This window comes from Ptychodera flava, chromosome 21 (assembly GCF_041260155.1).
Source record: "Ptychodera flava strain L36383 chromosome 21, AS_Pfla_20210202, whole genome shotgun sequence".
NCBI classification, from domain to species: Eukaryota; Metazoa; Hemichordata; class Enteropneusta; family Ptychoderidae; genus Ptychodera; species Ptychodera flava.
The window spans coordinates 12,518,512-12,544,547 of record NC_091948.1 but is presented as its reverse complement, the minus strand read 5'-3'; the positions used below and the strand labels follow the sequence as shown (position 1 = coordinate 12,544,547).

The 26,036-nt window shown below is 36.3% G+C and overlaps 1 protein-coding gene across 3 annotated transcripts in view; it reads left to right on the top strand.

Moving 5' to 3' along the window:
* The window catches only part of LOC139121436 (stimulated by retinoic acid gene 6 protein-like), a 41,686-nt gene extending 19,951 nt beyond the window's left edge, over window positions 1-21,735 (top strand). Inside the window, exons 2-19 of one of the 3 annotated variants that reach the window (XM_070686300.1) lie at window positions 648-708; window positions 3,445-3,510; window positions 4,686-4,771; window positions 4,995-5,135; window positions 5,959-6,125; window positions 8,662-8,794; window positions 9,039-9,123; window positions 9,784-9,860; window positions 11,487-11,548; window positions 11,976-12,072; window positions 12,679-12,754; window positions 14,703-14,795; window positions 15,664-15,712; window positions 16,002-16,101; window positions 16,584-16,685; window positions 17,903-18,066; window positions 18,444-18,602; window positions 19,419-21,735. In XM_070686300.1, coding sequence (XP_070542401.1) covers window positions 14,787-14,795; window positions 15,664-15,712; window positions 16,002-16,101; window positions 16,584-16,685; window positions 17,903-18,066; window positions 18,444-18,602; window positions 19,419-19,618 — 783 coding nt within the window. In that variant the 5' untranslated portion in view covers window positions 648-708; window positions 3,445-3,510; window positions 4,686-4,771; ... (7 more) ...; window positions 12,679-12,754; window positions 14,703-14,786 and the 3' untranslated portion in view covers window positions 19,619-21,735. Of the gene's footprint in view, window positions 1-647; window positions 709-3,444; window positions 3,511-4,685; window positions 4,772-4,994; window positions 5,136-5,958; window positions 6,126-8,661; window positions 8,795-9,034; window positions 9,124-9,783; window positions 9,861-11,486; window positions 11,549-11,975; window positions 12,073-12,678; window positions 12,755-14,702; window positions 14,796-15,663; window positions 15,713-16,001; window positions 16,102-16,583; window positions 16,686-17,902; window positions 18,067-18,443; window positions 18,603-19,418 lie in introns of those variants that run through there. The other 2 variants (XR_011549273.1, XM_070686301.1) reach the window with 2 other exon arrangements.
* The last annotated feature ends 4,301 nt before the right edge of the window (window positions 21,736-26,036 follow it).

Genomic DNA, 26,036 nt, shown 5'->3' with positions numbered 1-26,036 from the left:
AGTAAATTAAGTCAAAAATAAACTTTTTTCTCCTCGCGATGTCAGGAATCACGACAGTCTCTTCAGCATTTCCAGTCACATGACTGAAAAAGGCATTATATAAGCTTAAGGCATAGCAAGAGAGTACAAAAATAATAATGTATGATTATGAAGACTGTTGATAATAATTTATATTTCTATCATTATTTTATACTCTCAAAAGTACCCTACTGCGCTCGAATCCTAAATGATAATATTGTATTTATGACAAATTCATGCAGTTATAGTACAGACCCTCAGAATTATAGTCGTGTGTAAATCAACATCTCTGTAGAGTAAATTTTGTAGTGTTTCAGGTTTTTGAGGCAAGAACAAAAGAAAAAAAAACTTTTATTTTTAGAAAGCGATGGAGTTCCGAAATTGAAATAAACACCAGAAAGAAAACTTTGATGATGTGTGCAGTGTCAGACTTGTTGTGAGTGACATGAGCTGAGTTGAGTCACTCTATCTGTTGCAAATGTTTACTTTTGTGATGATATAAAGCAAAATGTAGACCTCAAGTTGATGAGCTCTACTAAGCAAACCGGATTCAATCGAATTCCAGTGTAACTTAAATGCAGTATAAAGATATGAATGTAATATTAAGTTTCACTTGAGATTTATCACAGATATTTGTAATTGGTGTACGTGTGGTACGGTATTTCACAAAGGAAGAATGGAGACTACAAGGTTAGTAAACAGTTGTCTAAAATGGTACTAATGTGAAAACGAAAATTGAGTACAAGTGCATTGATCTTGATTGCACAATAACCACCAACACTTTAACAGGTATCCGTACAACAAACACTTAATCGACTGATATCGTTGTCAAGCAAGCAAATACCACATTTTATCGCAATCAAACTATTAAAACGAAATCTGTAAAGTTTTGTTGCAATTTAAATTTTGTGGGATTTTGATATACTTCCTTAATTCGTGTATTTAACCGACAACAATACACGGATATGCGTGGTTATGTACTCAGGCATATAAATTGATGACTAATCGGTAGAACCACAGTTATGTCACATAGACAAGGCACTCTGAGCGTTCTAGGCATTTCGTTATCATTGCTCAGCCTGACACAAACGCGGTCTTCACTAATTCATCTGTTCGTAATCCCTCAGATACGAATATGTACAACAGCACCGACAAGATAAAGTACATATGTCTATTGTGCAGCAACCAAAACAATATTTGCCAGGTGCAGCCAACGAACAATGCACTTTTAAAAAGGTCCTTACTATGATAAGATATATTGTGGATGACAAATAATGTGAACTGACTAATTTTAAGTCAAGAGGGTAATTAATTAGCTGTTCATAATTTGCCCTCCCACAGAAAATTTTTCGACTTACCCTCCCACACTCAAACTTCATTTTTACCCACTTCCCACTTATTTTTGTCTGTTTCCCCTCCCCACTGTGAATTTTTGAAGCTCCCTCGCCCTGTGGCGATAAAAAAACTTGCCAATTTCCCCTGCCCTGGAAACAATTCCCCTAAACAAGTTTTTCGCCAAGCCCTGTCCCAGGACAATCAACCGATATCCGCCCTGCCCTACAAAAAACCCCTAAAATTTGCTCCCCTACCACCTAAAAACATGTCCCCTGCCCTAACAAAATTAAAATTTCCCCTGCCCTCAAAAATGCTCCTGGAATAGCTTTTTCGATGAATGGCTCCGTTGGCTGCACCTGTATTTGCGTGGCTTTGATTCCGGTTCCTACAGCCTGAACACGACCATTGTCTGCATATCTACATTGTGAACTCAAATTTCTAATCTATCTGTTTCTCCTCAGGTCGCGAGAGATTCTTCATTGTAAAATACCTATAAGCTTACTTCAAGCTGGTGTGCGTTTCCTCAAAATAAAACTAGCTTCAGGCACGGTCCAAACGGGTGTCACTGCTCGAACAATTGCGAAGACCTTTATTTCTAGGGTAAGCCTAATTCACGTGCCGCGAGCTACGAGCCACGATCCGCGTGCCGCGAGCCAAAGTTCACGATGCACGATTAGCACATTAAGCTAGAAAGAGGTGCATTTTCACACTAATACACTTTATCGATTCAGCTTCACTGTTAAATAACACTTAATAGACGCCTTGTGTGTGCATAAAATGGTGACCTGCGATATGTATGTTCACGAATTCAACATGTGCCGGTCGGTAAGGGACTGAAAATATTATAGGGAGGGAGGGCGAATTTTCAAAATGATGCTGAGAAAAGTGACTCTCCCAATTGCTATGCCGTCCCTGTACGTGCTATAGTCAACATCAATAATATTTTATTTGACAAATATTTACTAATTCATAATGTGATGCCTCATCCCGCCAAATATGAAGCTGTTGAACTAATATACTGGCAAATAAGTTAAATTCAGGTCAAAGGTTATCCTGGTTACTTGATATTTTTGCTGTACACTTTCCTCCCATGATGGCCGTCCAGCAAAAATCAGACCTATAGCAATATTGGCTAGGTCAAATGTCATCCTGGTCGCTTAATTTTAGCAGAAATCTTAGTTAACATAATCATCTCCGTCCACTAAACTTCAGACCTCCACCTCTGTTAGCTAGCCTTAATTTAAAGATTTGCAGAACTAGTGAGGTATAGGATGATTTGAGGGTCGAAGGTCGGTGTCCCATACCAGTCACAGTTCGATAGACACCAGCCGTCTTTGACTCTTACGTAGGATAAGCCACAGCTTAGTTGCAGAGGGGGATAGGGCAGGTCAAAGGTCATAAATTCTCAAAAATAATATTGTAAAAATCTTCTTAATATTATCATGGCTTAAGACCTAGATATTGAAATATAGCAACCTTACCATATGGTCTACAAAATTAATGTACAGAATTTTGATTGATCAATTTTTAATGTTACAATTTTACGGGCAGTGTGATTTTGAAAAATACTGGCCCTCCCTCCCTATAATTTCTCTCGAGTCCCTTTCTGCATATGCCCCTTGATGTAGAATTCGTAAACACACATTCGCTGGTCACCAGTTCATGCATTTAGAAGGCGGCGTTGAAGCCCGAATGTTGATTTATTCATGAAAATGATCAATGAATTAAATTAGAGTGAAAATGCACCTCGTGCATCGTGAACTTTGGCTCGCGGCACGCGGATCTTGGCTCGTGGCTCACGGCACGTGAATAAGGCTTACCCTTATTTCTAAATTCATTTTACTTTTTGTTCGTAACTTCAATATGGCGGAACGCAATAGTTTCAGTGACATTAACGTTTAAATCTCACAGAGGACTGAATAGTTGATAAACGTCGAGCAAAAACAGTGTAACAGATAGTCAAGTCTAGGCAAGAATTGTGCAGATACCAGTAAACTTGTTAACTTAATATCTATAAATGAATCGCAAAACCTCATTCTTCAGTGAAAATTACGGCCTATCAGCTAATCCACTTACCTCTTACAATTACAGCAAAACTGTGACTCAGCCGTGCCAGGTCCATATGAAAAATCGTTTTACTATATCCTGTCTTTGTCGGTACGTATCCCAGACAGCACCATTTTTTTCCTTTTTGTAACACCAACATCACGTCGCTGGACACAGCAATTCCTGAAATTAAGCCGATTATGATGGAGAAAATATGCTAATCATCTGAACTGCCTTATTCTTACATGCCTCGTATATGGAACGTCGCGCGGTCCATAGGATTCAATGGTAACTTGTAGAAGGCCGCATACTCAGCATTCCATTAAAAGTGAACCGGAACTATTTTCAATTTGGCAACGTTGGGATTTAAAATTGATAAAAGTACATGTTTTACACAGGAAATGCTGTTTTTACAATCTTATGCATCAAGAATTCACTTAAGTAAACCGCATTACAGTGATTTAAATGTATCAATGCGCCTTTCGATGATGAAAATTGTTCTGGTTTTTACAACAGATTTTCTTCTTACACGGAAATAATAAATAGGATTGTCATTTATATGTCAAAACAACAATTTGGAATGAAAATCATGTAAGAGACGCATGCAATAAAAACATCATAGCTCAAATATGGGATTGTGCACCCTTGAGGCAGGAGACCATTCGCCCTCCTTACGTCGGGCAAAAGGTCACCTGCCCTCGGGCACATAGTCCCATTTGTGGCTCCAATGTATAATATGCAACACCGCGCCTGTGAGCCAAGTGTCTGACAAGACCTACCTATGTGACAAAACCCATCATACTAATAGCAGAGAAGTCATTTAGCCGTATCGCTGAAGTTCAGGGAAATGTATCACTACACTGCGTTGTGTAGATTTTCCTCTTGGGTTTTCCTCTGCCGCTATTGCAGAATGCGCCATGGGGATATATAATCGAACCCTAGAATTTCTAAAATTATTATCTGACCTACAAATTTGAAGCTATTGGAATAAACAAACTTTTTAGTTTTCAGAAAATCGAAAATCTTTTTTTTTTCCATAAGCTAAGAGTTTACACAGGGATGATTGTCATTTTGAAATTCAAATATCTGTATATGTCAAGTAATTTGTTTCTTTAGAATAAAACTTGATACGATGACCCTTTCTTTTATTGTTGATTTGATAAGAGTATGGTTTCGAGTTTCATTGAGCTTCATGTATTAAGTATTTCTCAACACTTTTCGGTGATCAGAGTAAATACCAAGAACTAATCACGTTTATATTTATTTTATGATTTCATTGGATCCAGATATTAGTGACCGCCTTGTTAAGTCTATTACAGAAAAGAAAGAGACTATGGCCAGGACGATTTGATGGTCGACCAGGTATTATATAGTAAGTTTGTCTTCAGCTTTTATGTGGCTTAATGTAAACAAACACTCACATTTTATACTACCAGTGAGTTCAAAATGCCCGTGTAGCGCGGTATGACCAAAGGTATTGTTTCAGTTTTGTTGCTTATATTGTTGTGAAGGGTATATTGGTTAACAACGATCTATAACATTCAGGTACGAAATATCGTCCCACACTCATCGGCTTTTGGCATGTTTTCTTACAGTCCCGTGAATCTGCTGGACGATAGGAGGAATCGTTTGGCATACGCTGCAGCATTTGTTCTAGCATCGACGGGGCCTGTTGTAGAAACTTATGCAAGAAATTTTTGGTGGGGGGACATCTAGCCGTGACCCATTTGTCAGAGGTAAGAGACTATTTTGATATGTTTCGTCACTCCTTAGTTATCGTTTGGTCAGATATGCTTCAGATACTTGTGCATTTTCTTTGAAAACAGCACCGAGTAATATCTCTTTTAAAGGAAAGTCATCTCTTATTTAAGGATCATAGTTACGGGCTTAACTGACACTTCTCAGACATACTTAGATTCTCCCGATTTGGTGTTCCTCCAGGCTACAAGAAAGTTATTCTTAATCATTTCCTACTAATTGCTCACCTATCAAACGTACAAAGAGTATTCTTTCGCTTCTTTTGTCGCAAAAAAACGTGTTCAGTACCCTTTCAGGAATGCAATGAATGAAAAATAGCATTTGCGAACCAGTATAGAATCTTTCCATCCCGAGGAATACACATCATACTCCCACAAGATCAAGACCCAAATATTTATATCCATTTATGTTAACGATATCGAAACACTGCTACAATTATAGTTAAAATTTACTTATGGTGATGATAAAGTCATATCTATATTCCAGTCATGGCTACCGTAAAAGAAAAATGGGAATACGTAAATATGCGATAAAATTCCCTTTCCCTGTGTTTCTGTGTGACTCCGTGTCTCAATGACGCGACGGAGAAAATAAATAATACAACATCACGATTAATTTGTTGCTTCCACACGGGCAAATTTTAATGTAGCTATGCCTTAGAAGTTTAAATCTTATTCCCACGTTTACGACATTACAAAAAGTCAAAATAATGGATGCCGGTAAAAATGTTGACCAGTAATGGTTTTGTCAATGTATTGAAATATAATATGTAAATGTTTATTTGTTGGTCTGAATAAATAGTTGCTTACAGATTTCTCCGAGTGTTGATGTACTGCCTGTACTACTACCCTTTATTTGCGGCTGTCACTATGAAGTCGATTCTGACCTTTGCCATTGGAATGGCGTATTCATTCGTTCTTCTTGGTCTCGATTTTGCGGGTATATTTTCCTGTAATAATGGAAAAGAGGTAGGTTAATAGCAGAAAGCAAAATTACATGCTTGTTCGTCCCCTTAGGCTGCAGTTAGTAACACCTCTGGGGCGGGAGATTGTAAAAAAGAAAGTTTTTTTTTTTCAATTGCCCCTCCCCAAAAAACACTAAATGCTTTCAAGTTTCCGCTTCTGACTTTCTATAACTTTGAAGTTCCCCTCAAAGAATGGCAAAATGTGGCCGATATAGTGCTTCGTACAAAATATCAAATCATGATACATCGGAGTCTATTGGGTAAACTATTAACATTTTTCCCATAGAAATAAACTATATCTCCGAATCTACATTTATATGTGTTTGACGATAATTCATAAAAATGTACTTTGCTCGCAGTGGCAGGTAAAAAGGGGATTGTACATAAAACATTTGATGATTTCATTTAGAATGGGGATTGGAGTTCATCGACAATGTTGATTCACTATTCATGGTAGTCTATGAGGAAACCGTGAATATTTTTTTCCAATATAAAACTAGCCTTATCTGTGCATTTCTAGATGTTTGATACTTGATATAAATGTACTTGATTAGCATACGGTCGTTAAAATAGCAAATGTGTACAAGAAATGTAATTTTTGAATTTCACCGAAAATATTGATTCACTATTCGTGGTAGTCTATGACAAAAACGTGCATATTTTTCTTCCAATATAAAACAAGCCTTATCTGTTCATTTCTAGACGTTGGGTAATTGATATAACTGTACTTGATTAGAATAGAGTGGTTACAAGTGCATATGTGTACAAGAAATTTGTTTTGTGAATTTCGCCGAATGTTGATCCATTACACATGGAAGTTCCTGTGTTTTCAGTCAGGTTCGAACATACCGTATCCAGTCACCTATCTATCAGAGTGGCAGAAGACAGAACCACTCGACCAAATACCCATTCTAAATAAAGAGTGGTTCAGTAGCCGGGTTAAGTTGGTACATTTTTCTAACTGCGACTTCTCCACACGTTGTAAAGTTCAGAAGCACCCACGCTTGCACACTCACTATTACGCATCGCACAAACTTTGTCGAAGCAATGTATACATCGCCTAAACTAGGCGAAAGACAGCCTAAGGGACAATTCTGTCCGCAGCACAGCTATCAACCAAGGGGTAGAAAATATGGCGTTTTCAATCGGGTTCGAACACACAACATACCGTATCCAGTCGCCTAGCGGAGAGGCATCAGACAGACAATGATGCAACTTTTCACACCAACCAAACAGGTGCCGACAACAACGAAAACCAAAAGAATTGTTTCCCCACCAAACAACATATGCAATCAGCAACCTAAACGTTTCAGTCGACCACGATAAACTATAATAATGCTCTCTATACAATTTCAAGCCAAACTATAAATGAAGGTAGACATTGCAGCTGTTTTCCCTTTTTCGATCACATAAGAAAAGTTTAGAAACTTAGAAACAGGATGACTTCCCTCTTCTGTCAGGAAAACTGGACACAATTAACATGTTTGTATAAAAGGGACAATCAAGTCTATTAAGTTCTGTGTATCGACTGAAGTTTCTTGTTCTACTCCCAAAACATGCTAGAATAACAATTTTCTGTTTGGGAAATACTCTGTATATGCAAGTATAAAGACCATAATCATTTTTATTGATGACAAATGAACTCTTGTCTCGAATTGGATTTGAACAGTAACGATGCTGACTGTACACGTATGGCTGTGCTTGACTTTTCATCACGCTTGAGGGAGTAGAACAAGAAACTGTAGTGGACATACGAAACAAAACCACCAAAAAATTACCCAAACGTTACAGCTTAAATTGGCAACCCAACACATCTTTAATTTCAGTCAGAGACATTTTGTTTCAAATCCTCCCTTTTAAGTCCCCAAATCGTTTCAAGATGCCCCAACATACCCTTGATATTTGTTAAAGTCCCCACGTTAATTCTACCGCCCTCTAGAGAGGTGTTTGTGAATGCAGCCTTATATGTACAAAGTCGGCGCAAGTATATTTGATCGACAAATGCCTATTAAATGTTATATTAAATGTGAGTACACTGGCATACATAACTTCAGGGTGACAAATGCCTATTAATTGTGATATTAAATGTGAGTACACTGGCATACAAACTTTAGGGTATATACAATGTAGCTTATACGTCGATGAACAGGGTCATGTATGCACCCTTTGCATTCACACTATTACATTCGACATTTAATTTACATGTAATGTTGTTTGGTATACAAGTGTGTTTCAAACACTGGTCCATGACCACTCGGATTATGTTGAAAACAGTAAAGTGTAAACTGAACTTTCACCATTTAACGATTCAATATATGATAAACTCATCTAACAATGTGCCAAGTAGAGTTTTGTAGAGTAGTGCAGAGTCATTCTGAAATATACAGCTGGGTGGCCAGGAAATGCAGTCCATTTCGTAATATAATAACTATTACAGCAGTAAAATATCGTATTTCGTTTCTTAACATTTCTTCACTCCAATAAAAACAAAATGCCATGCTAATTCAATTTATGTCGAAGTGTTTATTTTTATTTTGCAGGATTTGGCTTACCAGTTCCTTTTTAAATTGCCAATTTTGATTTGCCTTCTGTATCTGGCCGCCATATTTTCTTACAAGTTCGTCAAAGCGATTATGAAAACCATCAGAACACGCAAGCTTGAATTCAAGGTTAGTACACTGTTTTCGATACTTTCAGAATACTGCCAGGCATAAGCTTAGGGAGTGTTCATTATTATAGCTGGGGGTGAGCAGGCAAAGTTTTCCTGCACCCCATCGAAATAATAGTACCCAAAGTCATTCACAAAATTAGATGACAAAATCGATGTACACGTTTGCTACTTATATATAACATGAGAGAAATAAAGGCAGAATATTCGCGTGCGTGCGTTTTTATATTATTTTTCCGTTCAAGGTAGAAGAACAGGCATTCGATGAGTACCAACTACGGCATTTAAGAATACTCTTGTTATCTGGCAGAAGATTTCAGGAAAAAAGTGTGGTGTAAGTTGTATATCGTAAATGTTTTTTTAATATTTTATGATATATATATGTTATATATATATGTATATATATATATATATATATATATATATATATATATATATATATATATATATATATATATACATGTATATATATATACATGAATACATATGTCCTCGTGGGAAATTACAGTTCTCGATGTTAATAGCAGAGCTTTATAAATAATAACACAAAATTAGTTAAAGTACAAAGTGATACTATATGTTACTTAAGTTTCATGCATCCTGCAATCTTCCGACACACACAGTCAGAACTAAAAATATCCTTAGCTCTACACTTTCATTTATATGTTTGGGACATACCAGCCTCTCAGCTAGGCGACTGATGCCGTATGTTGTGGGTTCGAATCCGATTGAAAACTATCCGTATTGTAAAATGACACAACTAAAGCCATTTCAGGTTATTTTTTATCATGAAAATTATGTACTCAAGGAAAACTGGCGGGACGTGTACATTTACAGCATTCGAAATATCCATGGCCACCGGCTTCGTCTGAAGTATTTTTGTTTCCAAATTCACATAACACTGTTTGTCTGATTTCTGCACCAAAGATAAGGGTTTTAATAGAGAGATATTATTAATAATGATGGTTTATCCGTCGTTTATTGTTCCAATCAGTGAGGACACGGGTGACTCCATTGGGCGACTTGGGAGAATTAAACAAATTCTTCGCCGATTTTACAGGCCTCGGCAAGGTAAGACATACTCATATGTAGAGGTAGGGAAAGTCTGGTCAGTTTCTTCGGCCTGGGGGGACGATGGATTCATAGGGGGTCACCCTGTTTTTGATTTTGGTGATAGGGGGAGTCACCATGTTTTTGAAATGCCCAATAGGGGGTCAGTGTGTTTTTGAATTTCGACACAGGCTCATCATTGCCTAAAATGCATCGTGTCAGCCACAAATTTCATCCAGTTGCATTTTTCGGCGCGCCCTTCGGGCGCGTAACTTTAATGATCAGACATATTTTTCAGCACGCCCAACTTTAACATATCAGGCATACATATATCAGAGATATATGTATGTTCAATATTTTTCAGCGTGCTTTTCGAGCGCATTACTTTAATATATCAGACATTTTTCAGCACACCCTTCCTGTGCATTACTTTAATATACAAGACATATATCAGAGATATCAGGATGTTTCACATTTTTCTCCGCGCCCTTTGGGCGCCATACTTTAATAAATCAGAGATATATGCCAGGGATATCTTGATGTTTGCTAAGTGAAAGTGTACTATTATGAAATCTGCATTTCATATGAAAAGCATGACAAATTCCTGATACTTTTCTGTTCTCTCTATGAGAATTCAGTATGAGAAAGCAACATGCACAAATATCAATGTTACAAGAAAAGGTCATGTCAGACTCTGCACACATCAGATTTGGCTAAAATGCCTCTCTATGGTTCCTCAGGAGATTTAATTGGATGGCTGGCAAGTCTTAACACCCATCAAAGTTTTTGATTTACTGCTTTTTCCTGTTTGATATTAATAATTGACATCCATTCTGTACAACAGTTCAGGACATCTGGTTAAGCATAGAAAGTGTGAAATACATTCACAGCTCTTTCAAAATGTACTGTATTCAAACTTTAAGATTGACACTTTGAAATTCCTATCTTACAACTGACATGCCAACAATTTCATTAAAACACAGAATGACTTAAAATATAAATGTATGTAAAATATAACATATATATATATATATATATATATATATATATATATATATATATATATATATATATATATATATATATTACAGTATTATATTATTACATATTACAGTTGTCGCGTGCGGGGGGGGGGTCACCCTGTTTTCAAAATTTGGAATAGGGGGGTCAGCCACTTTTTGACATCGGCAAAAAATAATCCACCGCCCCCCCCCCCAGGCCGGAGAAACTGACCAGTCCCTTAGGGAAAGTATTGTAACAAGCGATTCTGTTTCAATTTGGTATCACCAATGCGTTCACTATTCTGTTTTAAGGGTTTGCCTTTCAATGACAGGCTGGTAGCGTCAATGTGGATGTCCATGCATTGCAAAACTGTCTGAAGGGAATTGTAACGCACTGACGCTAATTTTTTCACGCGATTTTGAATACATTTTTTTCATTTTGAGAGTTATGATTGATATGCAAACGGAAACACTGAATCCATTCCCTAGCACTAGATTAAGTAGTAAACTGTAAATAAACATGTTAAATTAGATTTTTATTTCTAGTATAGCTGATTTAAACGACAGCCAGGACAATATATCGAGATCATTGTTGTCAGAGATCTCAAGCTCATCTAATGATGATGAATATCTTTTTCAACCTTAGGTTTCAAGTACTCTACCCGTTTGATTTCAACAATGGTTGTCTCGATCACTGCTGTGTATATAGTAAGGGATTAAAATATTATATACATACACACACGCATACGTAAATACATAGATAGATACATAGATAGATAGATAGATACATAGATACATAGATACATACATACATACATACATACATACATACATACCCACATAAATACCCACATAGATACATAGATACCTCCCTACTGTACTGTACGTACGTACGTACACTTGTACACATGTAGATAAATGTAGCATAAATGACTTCAAGTACAAAGTAATAATGTATGTCATTTATCTTGCAACCTTAAGACAATATATAATATATATATAATATATATATATATATATATATATATATATATATAATATATATATATATAAATATATATATATACATCGAGAGATGTAGAAATGCCACAATGTTTTGAGAAATAATCTATCAGTTGCACTATCCCCTTAACAGATTCTGTTGATGTTAATTTTGATCTGGAAATACCGATTGGGACCCATCTTGGAGTTTTATGAATTCTCTAGTGACCACATTATTTACGTACTTGAAGGTAAGTTAAGCCCTATTTAATCGTTATGACATTATACAAGCTCGGACAGTGTTGTTTATGCAAAATTACAAACCATTCTTAAAATCACGTAAACGCCACTACACATTATCATTTGTTCTTTGACAACTGTATTTCTAAAGCAAGATATTAGTTTATTTCCTTACATTTGTAATGTACTACTGTAACACATAGCAGGGTAGTTCAGACATTACAGACACTGTACTTTTACAACTTGCTTTCCTATGGTGTAAAGATGCTCCGAAGAAAAGACCGAGTTACTGAAGTTATAACCATTCAGGAATTGTGCTTATTGTACTGCTGACAAGAGCAGCAGCAACAACAGCAATAAAAACAAAAAATACAACTACAACGATGGCATCAACAGCAGTGACAGTAACGACAACAAAAACATTGATAAGAGAAATATGAAATGATTGTACAGCCGACAACAAGAAACAACCACAACAATAATGACAGTACTAATTATAAGAAGAAGAAGAACAAAAAAACATAAACGACAACAATCTGTTATTATTTAAATGGATATATTCAGTCTCTCATTCTCTTCATGTTCATTTCATTATTATCATTTTGTTCTACTTTCAGTTTGTTGGAAATTATCGTTAGCAATTGGTTTCCTTATCTTTGTATTTATAATACCTCTAATTCTCCAAGGATACAGGTAAAATGCGAAATGTCATATTGAGTATCATACGTCCTTACACATACATAAATACATACATACATACATACATACATACATACATACATACATACATACATACATACATACATACAAACATACATACATACATACATACATACATACATACATGCGTGCGTGCGTGCGTGCGTGCGTGCATGCGTACGTACGTACGTACACACACACATACAAACATGCATGCATTCATGCATGCATGCATGAATTCATGCATACATACATACATACATACATACATACATACATACATACATACATACATACAGACATACAGACATACATACATACATACCCACCAACGCACTCATGCACGCAAGCACACATACATACATACATACATACATACATACATACATACATACATACATACATACATACATACATACATACATACATACATACATGCGTGCGTGCGTGCGTGCATGCGTATGACATACGTACACACATATACATACATGCTTGCATGCATGCATGCATGCATTTATGCATACATACATACATACATACATACATACATACATACATACATAAAACCAAACAAACATAAAACCATACATACATACATACATACATACATACATATATAAAATCATACATACATATATAAAATCATACATACATACATACATACATACATACATACATACATACATACATACATACATACATACATACATACATACTACATACCTACATACGTACGTACGTACGTACGTACGTACGTACATAGATACATACATACATACATATATACATACATACATACATATATTTCAAATATTAATATAGACATCAGATATTTATAATTTTATATATTTCACATATTATAAACAATTATTTGAGTACGTCTGCTAAGCTTATGTCAGAGTGTAGTACAACACAAATATATTGTTGTGTACAGGGACATCTTAAAGTGGCACTCCCACTTGGTAACATTTTTAAAACACATTTTTTTAGTGCCAACGGTCGATATTTGACGTGGCGGCTGCGCGCGGATCGCGAGATATCGATAAAAACATGTCTTAAAAAAAGTAAAAGTTTGAATTCCGGTGGCCCACCTAAATTCAGCTTCCGAACATCGAACGTTCGGCACTGGGGCCTTTGTCAACTAAGCTATGGAGTACGAGTCTACACTGAGGCTGCTGTACGCCACAGTACCACTTGCGTCGGTGATCGGTCATGCCCGTGGGAGAAAGCTGAGTCTTACTGACTTGGTGAAAAAACGAAAAACAATTTTTGCTGATTCCACCAGAATTCGCATAGGTGACTAGCCCAGTTACGTGCGGTTGATACATAGCGGCCACCGCGTGGTATGCATAGACGCATACCACGCGCGCGGCGAACCACACGTACTGTGTGGCAGACGACAAAATGTAGTCATCGGAGGCGGCTAATATTTTACACGTAAAAACTGATGTTTATGTGGTATTGGTTAAAAATATAATACAACTGATTTAGAATAATGAAAACGACAAAAGCTAAGAAGAAGTTTTCAAAAACTGACCTGTGGTAAAGGCATAATGCTGTATATAAAGTCTTCGCAGTGGGAGGTAAAATTGCGTCGTTCGAACTTATTATGGACTCCCTAGAATATCGTCAATCAGCACAACAACAAACCTTCGGGGGATTTCGCGTCATAATCAGAAACGATCGTAAAACTTCGGGATGTGAAAATACGCTCGGGAAATGACATGTTTTTATCGATATCTCGCAATCCGCGCGCAGTCGCAAAGTCAAATATCGCCCATTGGCATTAAAAAAATGTGTTTTAAAAATGTTACCAAATGGGAGTGCCTCTTTAATAATCAGAAATCACGATTTTTTTGCTGCTTTGGCGAACATAAAGTGATTGTCTGTATGTGTATCACAAACGGAAGAACGCACAGTTGTTCTTTCTCATTTAAAACAGGGAGAATATGTTATCAGTGTTCAAGGGTGACCATTCCATAGTGGCTGCAGTTGCTGAAATACAAGTTTTTCCATCACGCCCGCCATGAGAGTGGTAAGTGTATTTAAAATGTCCGGAAGAGTTTTGCCTTTTCTATATACATCATGTATTTCGTCAAATGTGACTTCTTTTGGCGTTTTGTTAATGATAGAAAGAGTTCACCCGTAGGTTCTATGCTTCAACCATGAACTGCAATAAGTTACATTCATGAAGTGATGATATACGACTGTGATCCTTTGTACCTCACATATACACAGGTTTCATGCAGTAGAGCAGCTCTTTGAACTCATATTGACTATGGCAGAGATGTTAAATCTGTTTTATGTTTTAGTGTTCGTAATGCTATTAGACAAATTCCTTGACAGAGACTATTGTAATAATTTGTGAATATCTTGTGTCACAAATGTTCCTGTTCATGTACAAGTCTTGTTTATTTCAATTTCCCATGACACACTGTCTGCATGAGACATACAATTTTACATGATGCTATAGCAGAGAACTCATAAAAGTGTGTTGCCTAAATATACAACTTTCCCAGACAAACTGTCTGCATGGGAAATACAATGTTTATACTGGCTACAGCTGAAACTAATTAGCGTGAGCAGTTTTATTGAAGTTCACTGCAGTGGCTTCGCTGTCTAATACTGAAAATGGTTGTACTATGTGGTGTGATATTAACCTTGCAAATTCGAAGAGATGTGTGAATTTGAACATCATCAAAACTGTAATTTCAAAATCTAGAATATTTGTTGCATCGACTCGTAAACAACGTTAGGTAGAAGTGAAGTGAATCAAACGCCATTGCATCACATTGTGTGCTGGACTATCTTAAAAAACTGATTATAACAGCTAACAAATAAATGAAACTATGTAAGTTTAGAATTTGATCGCATAGACAGTAAAGATTTATCGCTCTGCTTAGGTTTCAGCTAGTCGGTACGCTGGCTTTCAAGTTGCATATGCAGTGTTTGGTAAGTGCATATATATATATATATATATATATATATATATATATATATATATATATATATATATATATATATATATATATATATATATATATAATATATATATATATAATTACACAGATGTATATTTATCCCCTACATACAATTTGTAATAATAGGGCAAATATAAAGTCATATTATAAGAACTAATATCATTTGTGTGTAGATGTTTGTAAATAGATGAATATATATATATATATATATATATATATATATAATCTTCATCTTCTATAATGTCTCGTTATCGAAATAGGTTTCTTGGTACACTTCACCATTCTCTTCGCTATAACCGGTTTTTTGAGTCTTGCAATACTTATACCTGACATCTTGAAGGATATTGCTCTATGGGCATGGTGAGTAAATGATTTTTAACCATGGAGATTTAAAGCTGACTTTCTTTAGTGAATGACACAGGAAAGGACTCTGTGAAGCATGTTGCTATGATTTGCTTCATTTTCTAAAATCAATCAGCAAATTATGCAGAAGCAGGGATTCCGAGATAAAATTCATGAATTCTACATACCTTGCTGAAAGCTGACTATTAAATGTCAAAAGCATTTTCTGGTTGCGTTGGGCGTCTTTTTATCATCATGCTTCGTTTGATTACGATCCCAATCACTGGACCGTGATCGGATCATTTTCAGTGGTCTTTGCCATAAAATGTTCTAAAATAATTCTTGCACTACTATAACTTGCTAATTTGAAATAATTCAGATTCCTTCTGTGAGTTAATTTTTACACTCTGTGTATTAATCTTATCATGTAACAATTTAACGTTTTCAATAGCATTCATCGCCTTAATCGTGTCTTTATCCCAACATACTTACCGTTTCAGGCCAATCGTTGTGATCGGTCTGGCAATAACCCTGGTGCAGTATCTGCTGGCAAGATTCGTCTTTCTGCAAGACCGCGGACGTGTCTTTGCACTTGATAACAGGTGACTTTTTTCTCCTGACCCCTGCAAGGACAATCGGACATATTCTCTAAGCCAACAGATCAATGAACACAGCTAAACGGTTCAAATTGGGCTTGGCTAGTATTTTCATCTCATATATTATGTTCACAGTGATCACGATTGGAACTAAATTGGGATAATTGGATTGGCAGAATTTCTCAAGAATTTTAGAAATTTCTCTAATTTTACACCATATTTGCTTACCATCTTTAAAATTTTATACACAATTTACGATGCTGTTGAAATCTTATGAGTAAGAATCAGTGCATGATAGTATCTAATGCAATATTGTTCAAAACATATGAACAATACTCACATTTGAATGAAAATATGAGAGTTTGTCTGTAGTTTCTTCATTACTGAAACACTAGTAATAATGTCAGATTGTCATTTTTCCTCGACCAAAATGAAGCTTTTCGATTGATTTACAGTTAAGTCAGTCAGGGTCTTTTAAAATGTGCCCTGACTCAATTTTATGTTTATGAAGCCTTAAATTCATGAAAAAGTCAGGGGCATTTCAAAAGTGCCCTGACTCAAAATTCGTCAATTAGAGAAATTTTAAGCATTTTGTCTCGTTTCTTTAGTACATTTAAACAAAAATGAACTTATTTTCATGAAAAAGGATCCGATTAAAGAGGTATGCAATAATCGCTGTGTTTTCGTTGTTTTGTCCGATGAGAACAATATTTCAAATTTTACACTATTCTATCATTTTGTAAAATTTCAGCTGTAAAAATTTCGATTTCGTTATATTTTCCTAACACTTACTCTCATCCAATTTTCCCAAATTAGTTCCAATCGTGTTAGTGTCTGCAATGCCATAGCAGGCCAACAATTTTGGTGCATAATTACGATATTACTTTTTATACTATGACTGTTGGTTTGCCTAATAATGACATCGTGTATCATGTAATGTAATGCAAACATTCCCTGGTCAATATAGAGGTTTATACAAAAATATACACCCAAACAAGCTTTTCGTAAAATGAGCTACAAAAAGACACCAGCAAATATCGAAACACGTGATCTTACTAATTTGTTTAGCAAATAGATGCAGCGGTGAGATGAAGAAACGTTATGCCAGTATTGCGATCTACCAACATACATTTTCAAAGAATTGTCACGGATAAAATTCAAAAGTGCATAATTGTACAAAGTCAAATGAAAAATCATTGATATCATCAATCGTCCTTTTTCAGACGTTTGTTCCACAACTGTACGTTCTTCGCCTTCCTCTACAACATATACCTTGGATTATTCTCGTCGCTGATGAGACTGTTCAAAGGAATGCTCTTCGGTGCCCTGCTGTTTCCTCGTCTTGATTACAGCGTATTGCCTAGAGTCGTCGAAAGATTTGATCCTGGTAGGAATATAGACACTGCAGTCAGTAAAAAATAAATAACTGTTGTGGTAACCATCACATCGCAGGCTCTGTAGAAAAAAAGCAATTAATTGAGAAAGGTGATATTCACATGATAATATCATGTTTTGCAAAACGTCAAGGACAATTAACCATTGTTTTTGCCCAAAACTGAAGTAAACAAAGGCCTGCATCACGAAGTCATACATGGAAGATCTTTTGAACTTGATTCTAACTGTTAAACAAGCTAAAAAAATTTACCCCAACGTGATAGATGTTAAATGAAATATTTGAATCTGAGTGTTCTAACTCCAAAAGGTTTACAAAATGACGTACAAGGAGTGTATATCATACCCATTGCTCCTATTTCTTTGAACAAGGTTATCGTGCCTACGTTGGATTTCTGCAACTTGAAAATGCCCATACTCATCCAGTGTTGGTGTGCTTCTGCCGACTGCTCTTGTTCAGTCGACAAGGGGACGAAAAAGAAGTAGCAAAAGAGGGAGGACCAATCAACGGCACAAGACAAGACGCTCAAGGTGAGAGAATATTATCGTCTTTGACGGTATGGTTGCTTTCACATGTGCGGTAGCACATGTTGAAGCAACTGTGGTTATGTGAGCTATTGTTCGTAGAGTAGTTTATAATCCAAAGTTTTCCGATAAGAAAAAGAGTAATTTGCAACGCTCAATTTGAATAGTGCAGTTAAGGTAGTAATATTTCGAGCAGTTCGTTGAGATCTTCAAACGAATAAGTTTCTCTTCAGCTGCCCCCCCCCCCCCCCGAAACAGAATTTTACTGATTTCAGTATCGATCGATTACCATTTTCCAATTTTAGCCTCATTAAACCTTCTTCTTCTTTGCAACGTTTGCAGGAGCCTTATCAGTCTCTTTAAAAAGAAAAAGGTTTGCACCGGTCGTGTGTTGTCGAAAAAATTAATCAGCAGTGTAAGTCAATGATCAGGGTCACATATGATTTTGATATTCGGTTCTTTATAATTTGTTTTTCGCAATTATCTATTCTGTCAGTTTTCGGTCATGTTTGTTTATGGCACCTTTACTCTGCATGTTCTGCATCTTCCCCTAGATAAAAGCACGCCATATTCATGGGTAAGGTGTTCCGTTCACCCTAGCCAGTGATTTAAGTTCGTGTGTGAAAACTTTATCGACGTCTTTATTTTTGTTAGGCTGAATAGATTTTTAGTCAGCATGAAGGACCACTGTTATTAGGTCAAGAGCCGCAATATTTACCGGAAAAAAGTTAAACTTCTAAGTCCAGTCCCTGACATGAGAGTTGCCATGACTTTTGGAGTGTTGTTTGCTGATAGTATTTCTATTCCTTTGCAAACCGTCAGGTGCGAGCAAGCCTACTGGGCACGACAGACACCGACGTTTACCGCGTAATCGTTGGTTCCTGGCTTTCACGCTGATCCATAATCCTGGTTTGCAACAACTACGTCATTCCAGGGACAGGAGACCACGATCGAGAGATGAAGATGAAGACTTTGATATCGATCAAATCGTCATCGAAGGGGTTGGCTCGACCATGCGTTAGCGCTCTGACCCGTTGAATGTTCATATTCTTTGATTGTTTTTACCACATTTGCACTCATGTATTCTATATTGTTGGCTGACAATATTGTTTGGCAGAGAATATCTCTCTACGTTTGTTTCCGAGGGCCTGTTAGTTGCTCCAAAACAGGCTTATTTATCATATATAGTTTTATGAATAGGGACGAGTATTAGACAGTACTGCATTCAGAAAATGCCTCTTGAGGGGGACCAGGAGAATTGCCGGAGCGACTTGAAAATGTCAAGGGTATGTTGGGGCAATTGAAACGATATGGGCCTTAAAGGGGACTCGAAACAAAACTCTTTCTCTGACTGATATGAAATGTGTTGAGTTGTCAATTTAAGCTATAACGTTTGGCTAATTTGGGTGGTTTTGTTTTGTGTACCAAATGCAGTTTCTTGTTCCACTCCATGATGTATGATGAAAAGTCCAGCACAACAATATGTGTACAGTTAGCATTGTTACCGCTTAAAATTGAATTTAAATCCGGACTAGAATTCAATTGTCATCAATAACAATAATTATGATCTTTACACTGGCATATACAGAGTATTTCCCGACAGAATTTTGTTATTCTCGCATTCTGTGGGAGTAGAACAAGAAACTGTCGTCGATACACAGAACAATATGTTAATTTTGTCCAGTTTTCCTGACAGGTAAGGGAAGTCATCCTGTTTCCAAACCTTTCTTATGTGATCGCAAAAGGGACAATTGTCGTAATGTTTATCTTCATTTATAGTTTGGTTTAAAACGGCACTAGCACTATCACTGTTTATCTAAACACTTATTACAGCCTAAAAGTCAATGTTACACTTGAATTTATACACATATACTTATATATTACAGATATAGCCAGTTTTGTCGGGGAAAATATCTAATACTATACATGTAGACTACCATAAGAAGTGAAATAATAATTTGGAGTGAAATTCCAATATCATATTTGTTGTCCACATCTGAACTTTCAAAGACCATTTGAATCAAGTACCCTTGTATCAATTCAAACACTTATAAGAGTACTGATTTAGTTAGACAAGTATTTAAAAAATTATAGTTTTTTCATAATAATCAAATGTAAAAGAATCAACAGTTTCGATGAAATTTCAAAATCATTTTTTTTGGTACACATATGCATTTGTAACCATCCTATTCTAATCAAGTAAAGTTATGTCAATTATCCAGCGTATATACCTGCACAAATATTGTAAGTTTTTATATTGGGAAAAATTATTCATAGTTTTCTCATAGACTACCGTATACAGTTGATCAACTTTTCGGCGAAATTCCAAAAACAACTACCTTGCACACATATGCACTTGTAACCACCCCTATGTTAATCAAGTATATTTATGTCAATTGTCAAATGTCTATATTTGCACAAGTATAGTAAGTTTTGTATTGAAAACAATATATATATAGTTTTCTCATAGCGCACCATGTACAGTGAATCATTATTATTGATGAAATCCAAAATCAATTTTTTTGTACACACATGCCCTTTTCACCTGCCACTTCAAGCAAAGTACATTAACATGAATTATCACACACATCTGACTGTAGAGATATAGCTTGTTTTAATGGGGAAAATGTTAATAGTGTTATGTAGGTCATTTCCCCCTACACACATGGCCTAGTCTTAGTAATCTAGAACATTCTTAGGTTCACTGTCCTTCATGACCTGGAAATTCAATTAGTTACAAGTGGAGATATTTTAGAGCAGTGATAAATACATAAATAGAAGTTCTGGATTGTTCTTTGTTCTCTTATATAATCATTTAAGTATAAATACTAGGGCGGCATGGTTCAATCAGACATTTTGGGATCCTGTCAACACATATGTTAATTCAGGACTTTGGAAACTCCAGCAGTATTAATTTCAAGACTTTTCAAGGCCTTCACTGCCACGTTGGATTTATACTGTAGACTTTGCACTACTGTGCACTCAAGCCTTCAAGCAAGCCAAAGGACTGTCCACTTTGTCTCACTGTCTGACTCAACTCTTGAGCTGTGTGCCGACCCAGCTGAGATACGTAGCCTTGTACTCTATCCCTTTACTAGCAATTAGTTTTATTTTTTGTAATAAATTTTGTTTTTAAGGGAAACTGCTGAGTTCACCTGTTTTTGTTTTTTTTTTCTCACGTAACAACAGTTTGCCAAATAGACTCCCATGTATGATTTGATATTTTTGGACGAAGCACTATATTAGCCACATTTTGCCTTCCTTTGGGGGCGGACTTCAAAATTATAGCAAGTCAGAAGAGGAAATATGAACGCACTCTAAGTTTGTTGGGGGGAGCATTTGAACAAATATCCGACCTTTTTTAGAAACTCCCGCCGCCGCCCCGGAGGTGTTTATGAACGCAGCCTTATATATTCACAATATAATTATTCGGCTCGATCGTATGTGTAGAGGCAGATTCAGGGCACGCCATGCATACCTGTAAAATGGTAAAATGAATATTATATTATATCATGCTACCATGCGCCATTCTTATTGGACGAGAGCTCATTCCACCGTTGCTAAAATACTGTTTTAGCAGTGCTAAAACGGGCCCAAAACTAGCATTTTCGAAAATTGCTCGTCGGTGCATTTTCTAAACTTAATCCAAAACAGTCCGCTTTGTTTCAAAGACCGAAGTCCGAATTTCGATACACAGATAAAAGTATGGGTCTGTAACTCACCTCTTGGTGAAAATAAGTTGGGGTCAATGACGAAAGACACCTCTGAAGCAGCACATTTGGGTTTGATGTACACAAATCATTGCATTAGGGCAACGGCACACCGTGCACTTTTGCTTGATTCAGCGGGAGTCGAGACGCGACACACAGCTCTTTAAAATAAATTGACACTTCCTCACAGTAACGGTATGTCAGACATTCTTTGCCAAAGTTTGGGCTGTAACAGACGAGGATGTTCTAACGATGTAGACCAAGAAGTTCAAAATAACAATGGGATTACTCCTGGTGACTGCGACGAAAGTTGACATCAAATGCAACGAAGGAGTGTCAGCGTCCAGCTCTCGCTGAATCGGGCAGCACACTCTGCAAAACTGTTGTCACAGTTGCTGTCATCCTAAGTCTGGATTATTTCAAAACTGCTTGTGTACTGGTACAATAACCTCCAAATTATCCATCATTCAAAAAGGCGTCTGTAACCTCACTGTACCAAGACTGAATGTTGCGATGGTCGACGCATCAGTACAAAATGAGACAATCTATTTTTAGTATGCCAAAACAACCAGGACTATTGTTCTCTTGTAGATTTACGAAAAAGTTGTTGCTTTTCTTGTGATTGGAACTCTTGACCCATTTTCTATGTCTGCAGCAGTCGCAAGTTGGTGTTAGCGTGGCATGTGAATAAAATGCAACGTTGATGAACGTGATGCGTATGTTATCGTAGGATACTGTGTGCGTCTGCTGTCAACGTAATTCAAACTTTATATAAAAACGCTCGGTCTCGGGCGCTGATTTTCCGACGTTCCATCTCTCATGTCTGTTTTCTGCATTTTGGACGAAAATACCCAAGCAAGACAACAAAGACACACAAGTTGATATAATATAATAGCAGTAACCCCCGTCGCAGTCGGGTATACACTCGATTTTGGTACACTTCGCTCCACATAGCACTCGCCTATCGGCTCGTGCTATATGTCGCGCATTGTTACAAAATCTCGTGTATACCCTCCTGCGGCGGGGGTTATTTCTCAAAGAATTCATTAGATTATTCTATGCAATACACATAGTAAGATTTCCGTGGACCTGACGTAATATACTTCTGGTAATGAAGATAAAATAATTGCAATACATCAGTGTAAGGTACCCAAATATGAAAAAACACGTAAGGCTATTTTAATTATATTTTGATTGTTTTGCTTCAAAAATACTTCCACAACTGGAATGTTACCCATATGATAAGCTTTGCATCGTCGACAACGGAGCTCATTAAATACGTCAGACAAGAAGGAAAAGAATATTTGCAAACAAAAACATTACACAACGAAAAGTCATGATTATTTGGGCATTTCATTTGTGGATGAGACTACCCCATTGCAACTGAATGTTAAATTTTGAAAGCCTTTTTCACCTTTACGCTTGAAGTTTACCTTCCCATGGATATTCATTGATAAATGCTACCCTTCACCTTCAATGCTCCTACATTAATTTACAATAACGCATTATTGATACAGAATGGTTTAACCTCGTTGATTTTCGGTGTAAGACATACTAACAGAGTGATGTAACTGAGTAGTAACAGCATGAACTTTCGAAGACACGTTGGCTGTCATACGACATTGCATATCTTCGAACGCTCACGCTATTTCACTACCTTGTTGATTTTATTTTGCTGCCACTCCATTTGAATGACTCATTAACTCATCTACACGTTCATTAACAATATGTACTCATCGGGTATCAAACATTTTTATAGGACTGAAATTCAGAATATCATTTCCGAGGGACAAAAAACCCAGCTAATTTGATTGATGTATCAAATATTTTTTTCTTGAAATTACTCTGATGTTATTGACATTTCAGAGCGACGAAAACTTTAGCAAATTTGATTGAGGGCGAGTAAAGGCTGTCATAGAAGTGATAAATTGCAAATAAAACTTGTAAAATGACTGAAACAAGTGCCTTATTGTCAAACGACTCAAAGTAAAAGACTATATTTGCTGGAAATTTGACTTTCATATAACTCTGCTGGAGCTAAGGTAATCATGGATTCATACTGCCGACTTCACACACCCAGTGGTATCGTCTTCAAGCGCTAGCGAGCAACAGAAAATAGTGCGTTCTTCTAAACCGGCTTAGGGACTGGACACAAATTACAGGGGGGGGCGGTGTTTTCGAAACAACCGCTGCATCAAAAATAGTGACCCTTCAAAAGTTCATGCACAAAAATTAGTGACCCTCCCCCTTATCCGTGCATGAAAATAAATGACCCTCCCCTGTTACTCAATACCCCCAACAAACCGCAATGTGTTCAAGACCCCCTTCTGACTTGCTATACTTTTGAAACCCCCCCCCCCCGCAAAAGGAAGGCAAAATGTGGCTGATATAACGCTTTGTCCAAAAAATTTCAAATCATATGTGTGTGATAATTCATGTAAATGTACTTTGCTTGAAGTGGCATGTAAAAAGTGCATGCGTGTACAAACAATGTAATTTTTAGATTTCATCGATAATGTTGATTCACTATACATGGTAGTTGACTATAAGAAAACTATGAACGTGTATTTTCCAATATAAAACTAGCAATATCTGTTCATCTATAGATGTTTAATAACTGATATAAATATACTTGATTAGCATGGGTTGTTTACAAGTGCACATGTGAACAAGATATTTGATTTTGGAATTTCACTCAAAATGTTGATCCACTATACATGGGAGTCTATGACAAAACTGTAAAAAAATTCTTTCACAATTAATAATATGCACTTTTTGTGCATATATGGACCCTGAATAATTGACATAATTGTACTTGATTAGAAGAGGGTGGTAACACGTGCATCTGTGTACAAGAACTTTGTTTTTGGAATTTCGCATAAAAAGTTCATCCATTATACATTGTAGTCTATGACAAAACTAAGAATAATTGTTTTAAAATACAAAACTTGGCAAATCTGTCTATTTATGTACACTCGATTATTGGTATAAATGTTCATGATTAGACTAGAGTGGTTTCAAGTCTATGGTTGTGCAAGAAATTTCATTTTGGCATATCACTGAAATGTTGATTCACTATACATGGCAGTCTATGACAAAACTATTAATTTTTTTTTCCAATACAAAACTAAGTAAATCTGTGCATTTATGTACACCTAATTATTAGTATTAATGTTCATGATTAGACCAGAGTGGTTTCAAGTCCATGGTTGTGCAAGAAATTTGATTTTGGAATTTCACTGAAATGTCGATTCACTATGCATAGCAGTCTATGACAAAACTGAATATTTTTTTCTAATACAAAACTAAGTAAATCTGTGCATTTATGTACACCTAATTATTAGTATTAATGTTCATGATTAGACCAGAGTGGTTTCAAGTCCATGGTTGTGCAAGAAATTTGATTTTGGAATTTCACTGAAATGTCGATTCACTATACATAGCAGTCTATGACAAACTATAAATATTTTTTTTTCCAATACGAAACTAAGTAAATCTGTGCATTTATGTTACACCTAATTATTAGTATAAATGTTCATGATTAGACCAGAGTGGTTTCAAGTCCATGGTTGTGCAAGAAATTTGATTTTGGAATTTCATCGAAATGTTGATTCACTATACATTGTAGGCTATGAGGAAACTACAAATAACTCACAAGGTTATCTGATCCTAAATTTTATTCAAAAGTTGTTCGACCTGAAGCTTCCAGTTGTTATTGATGACATTTTGC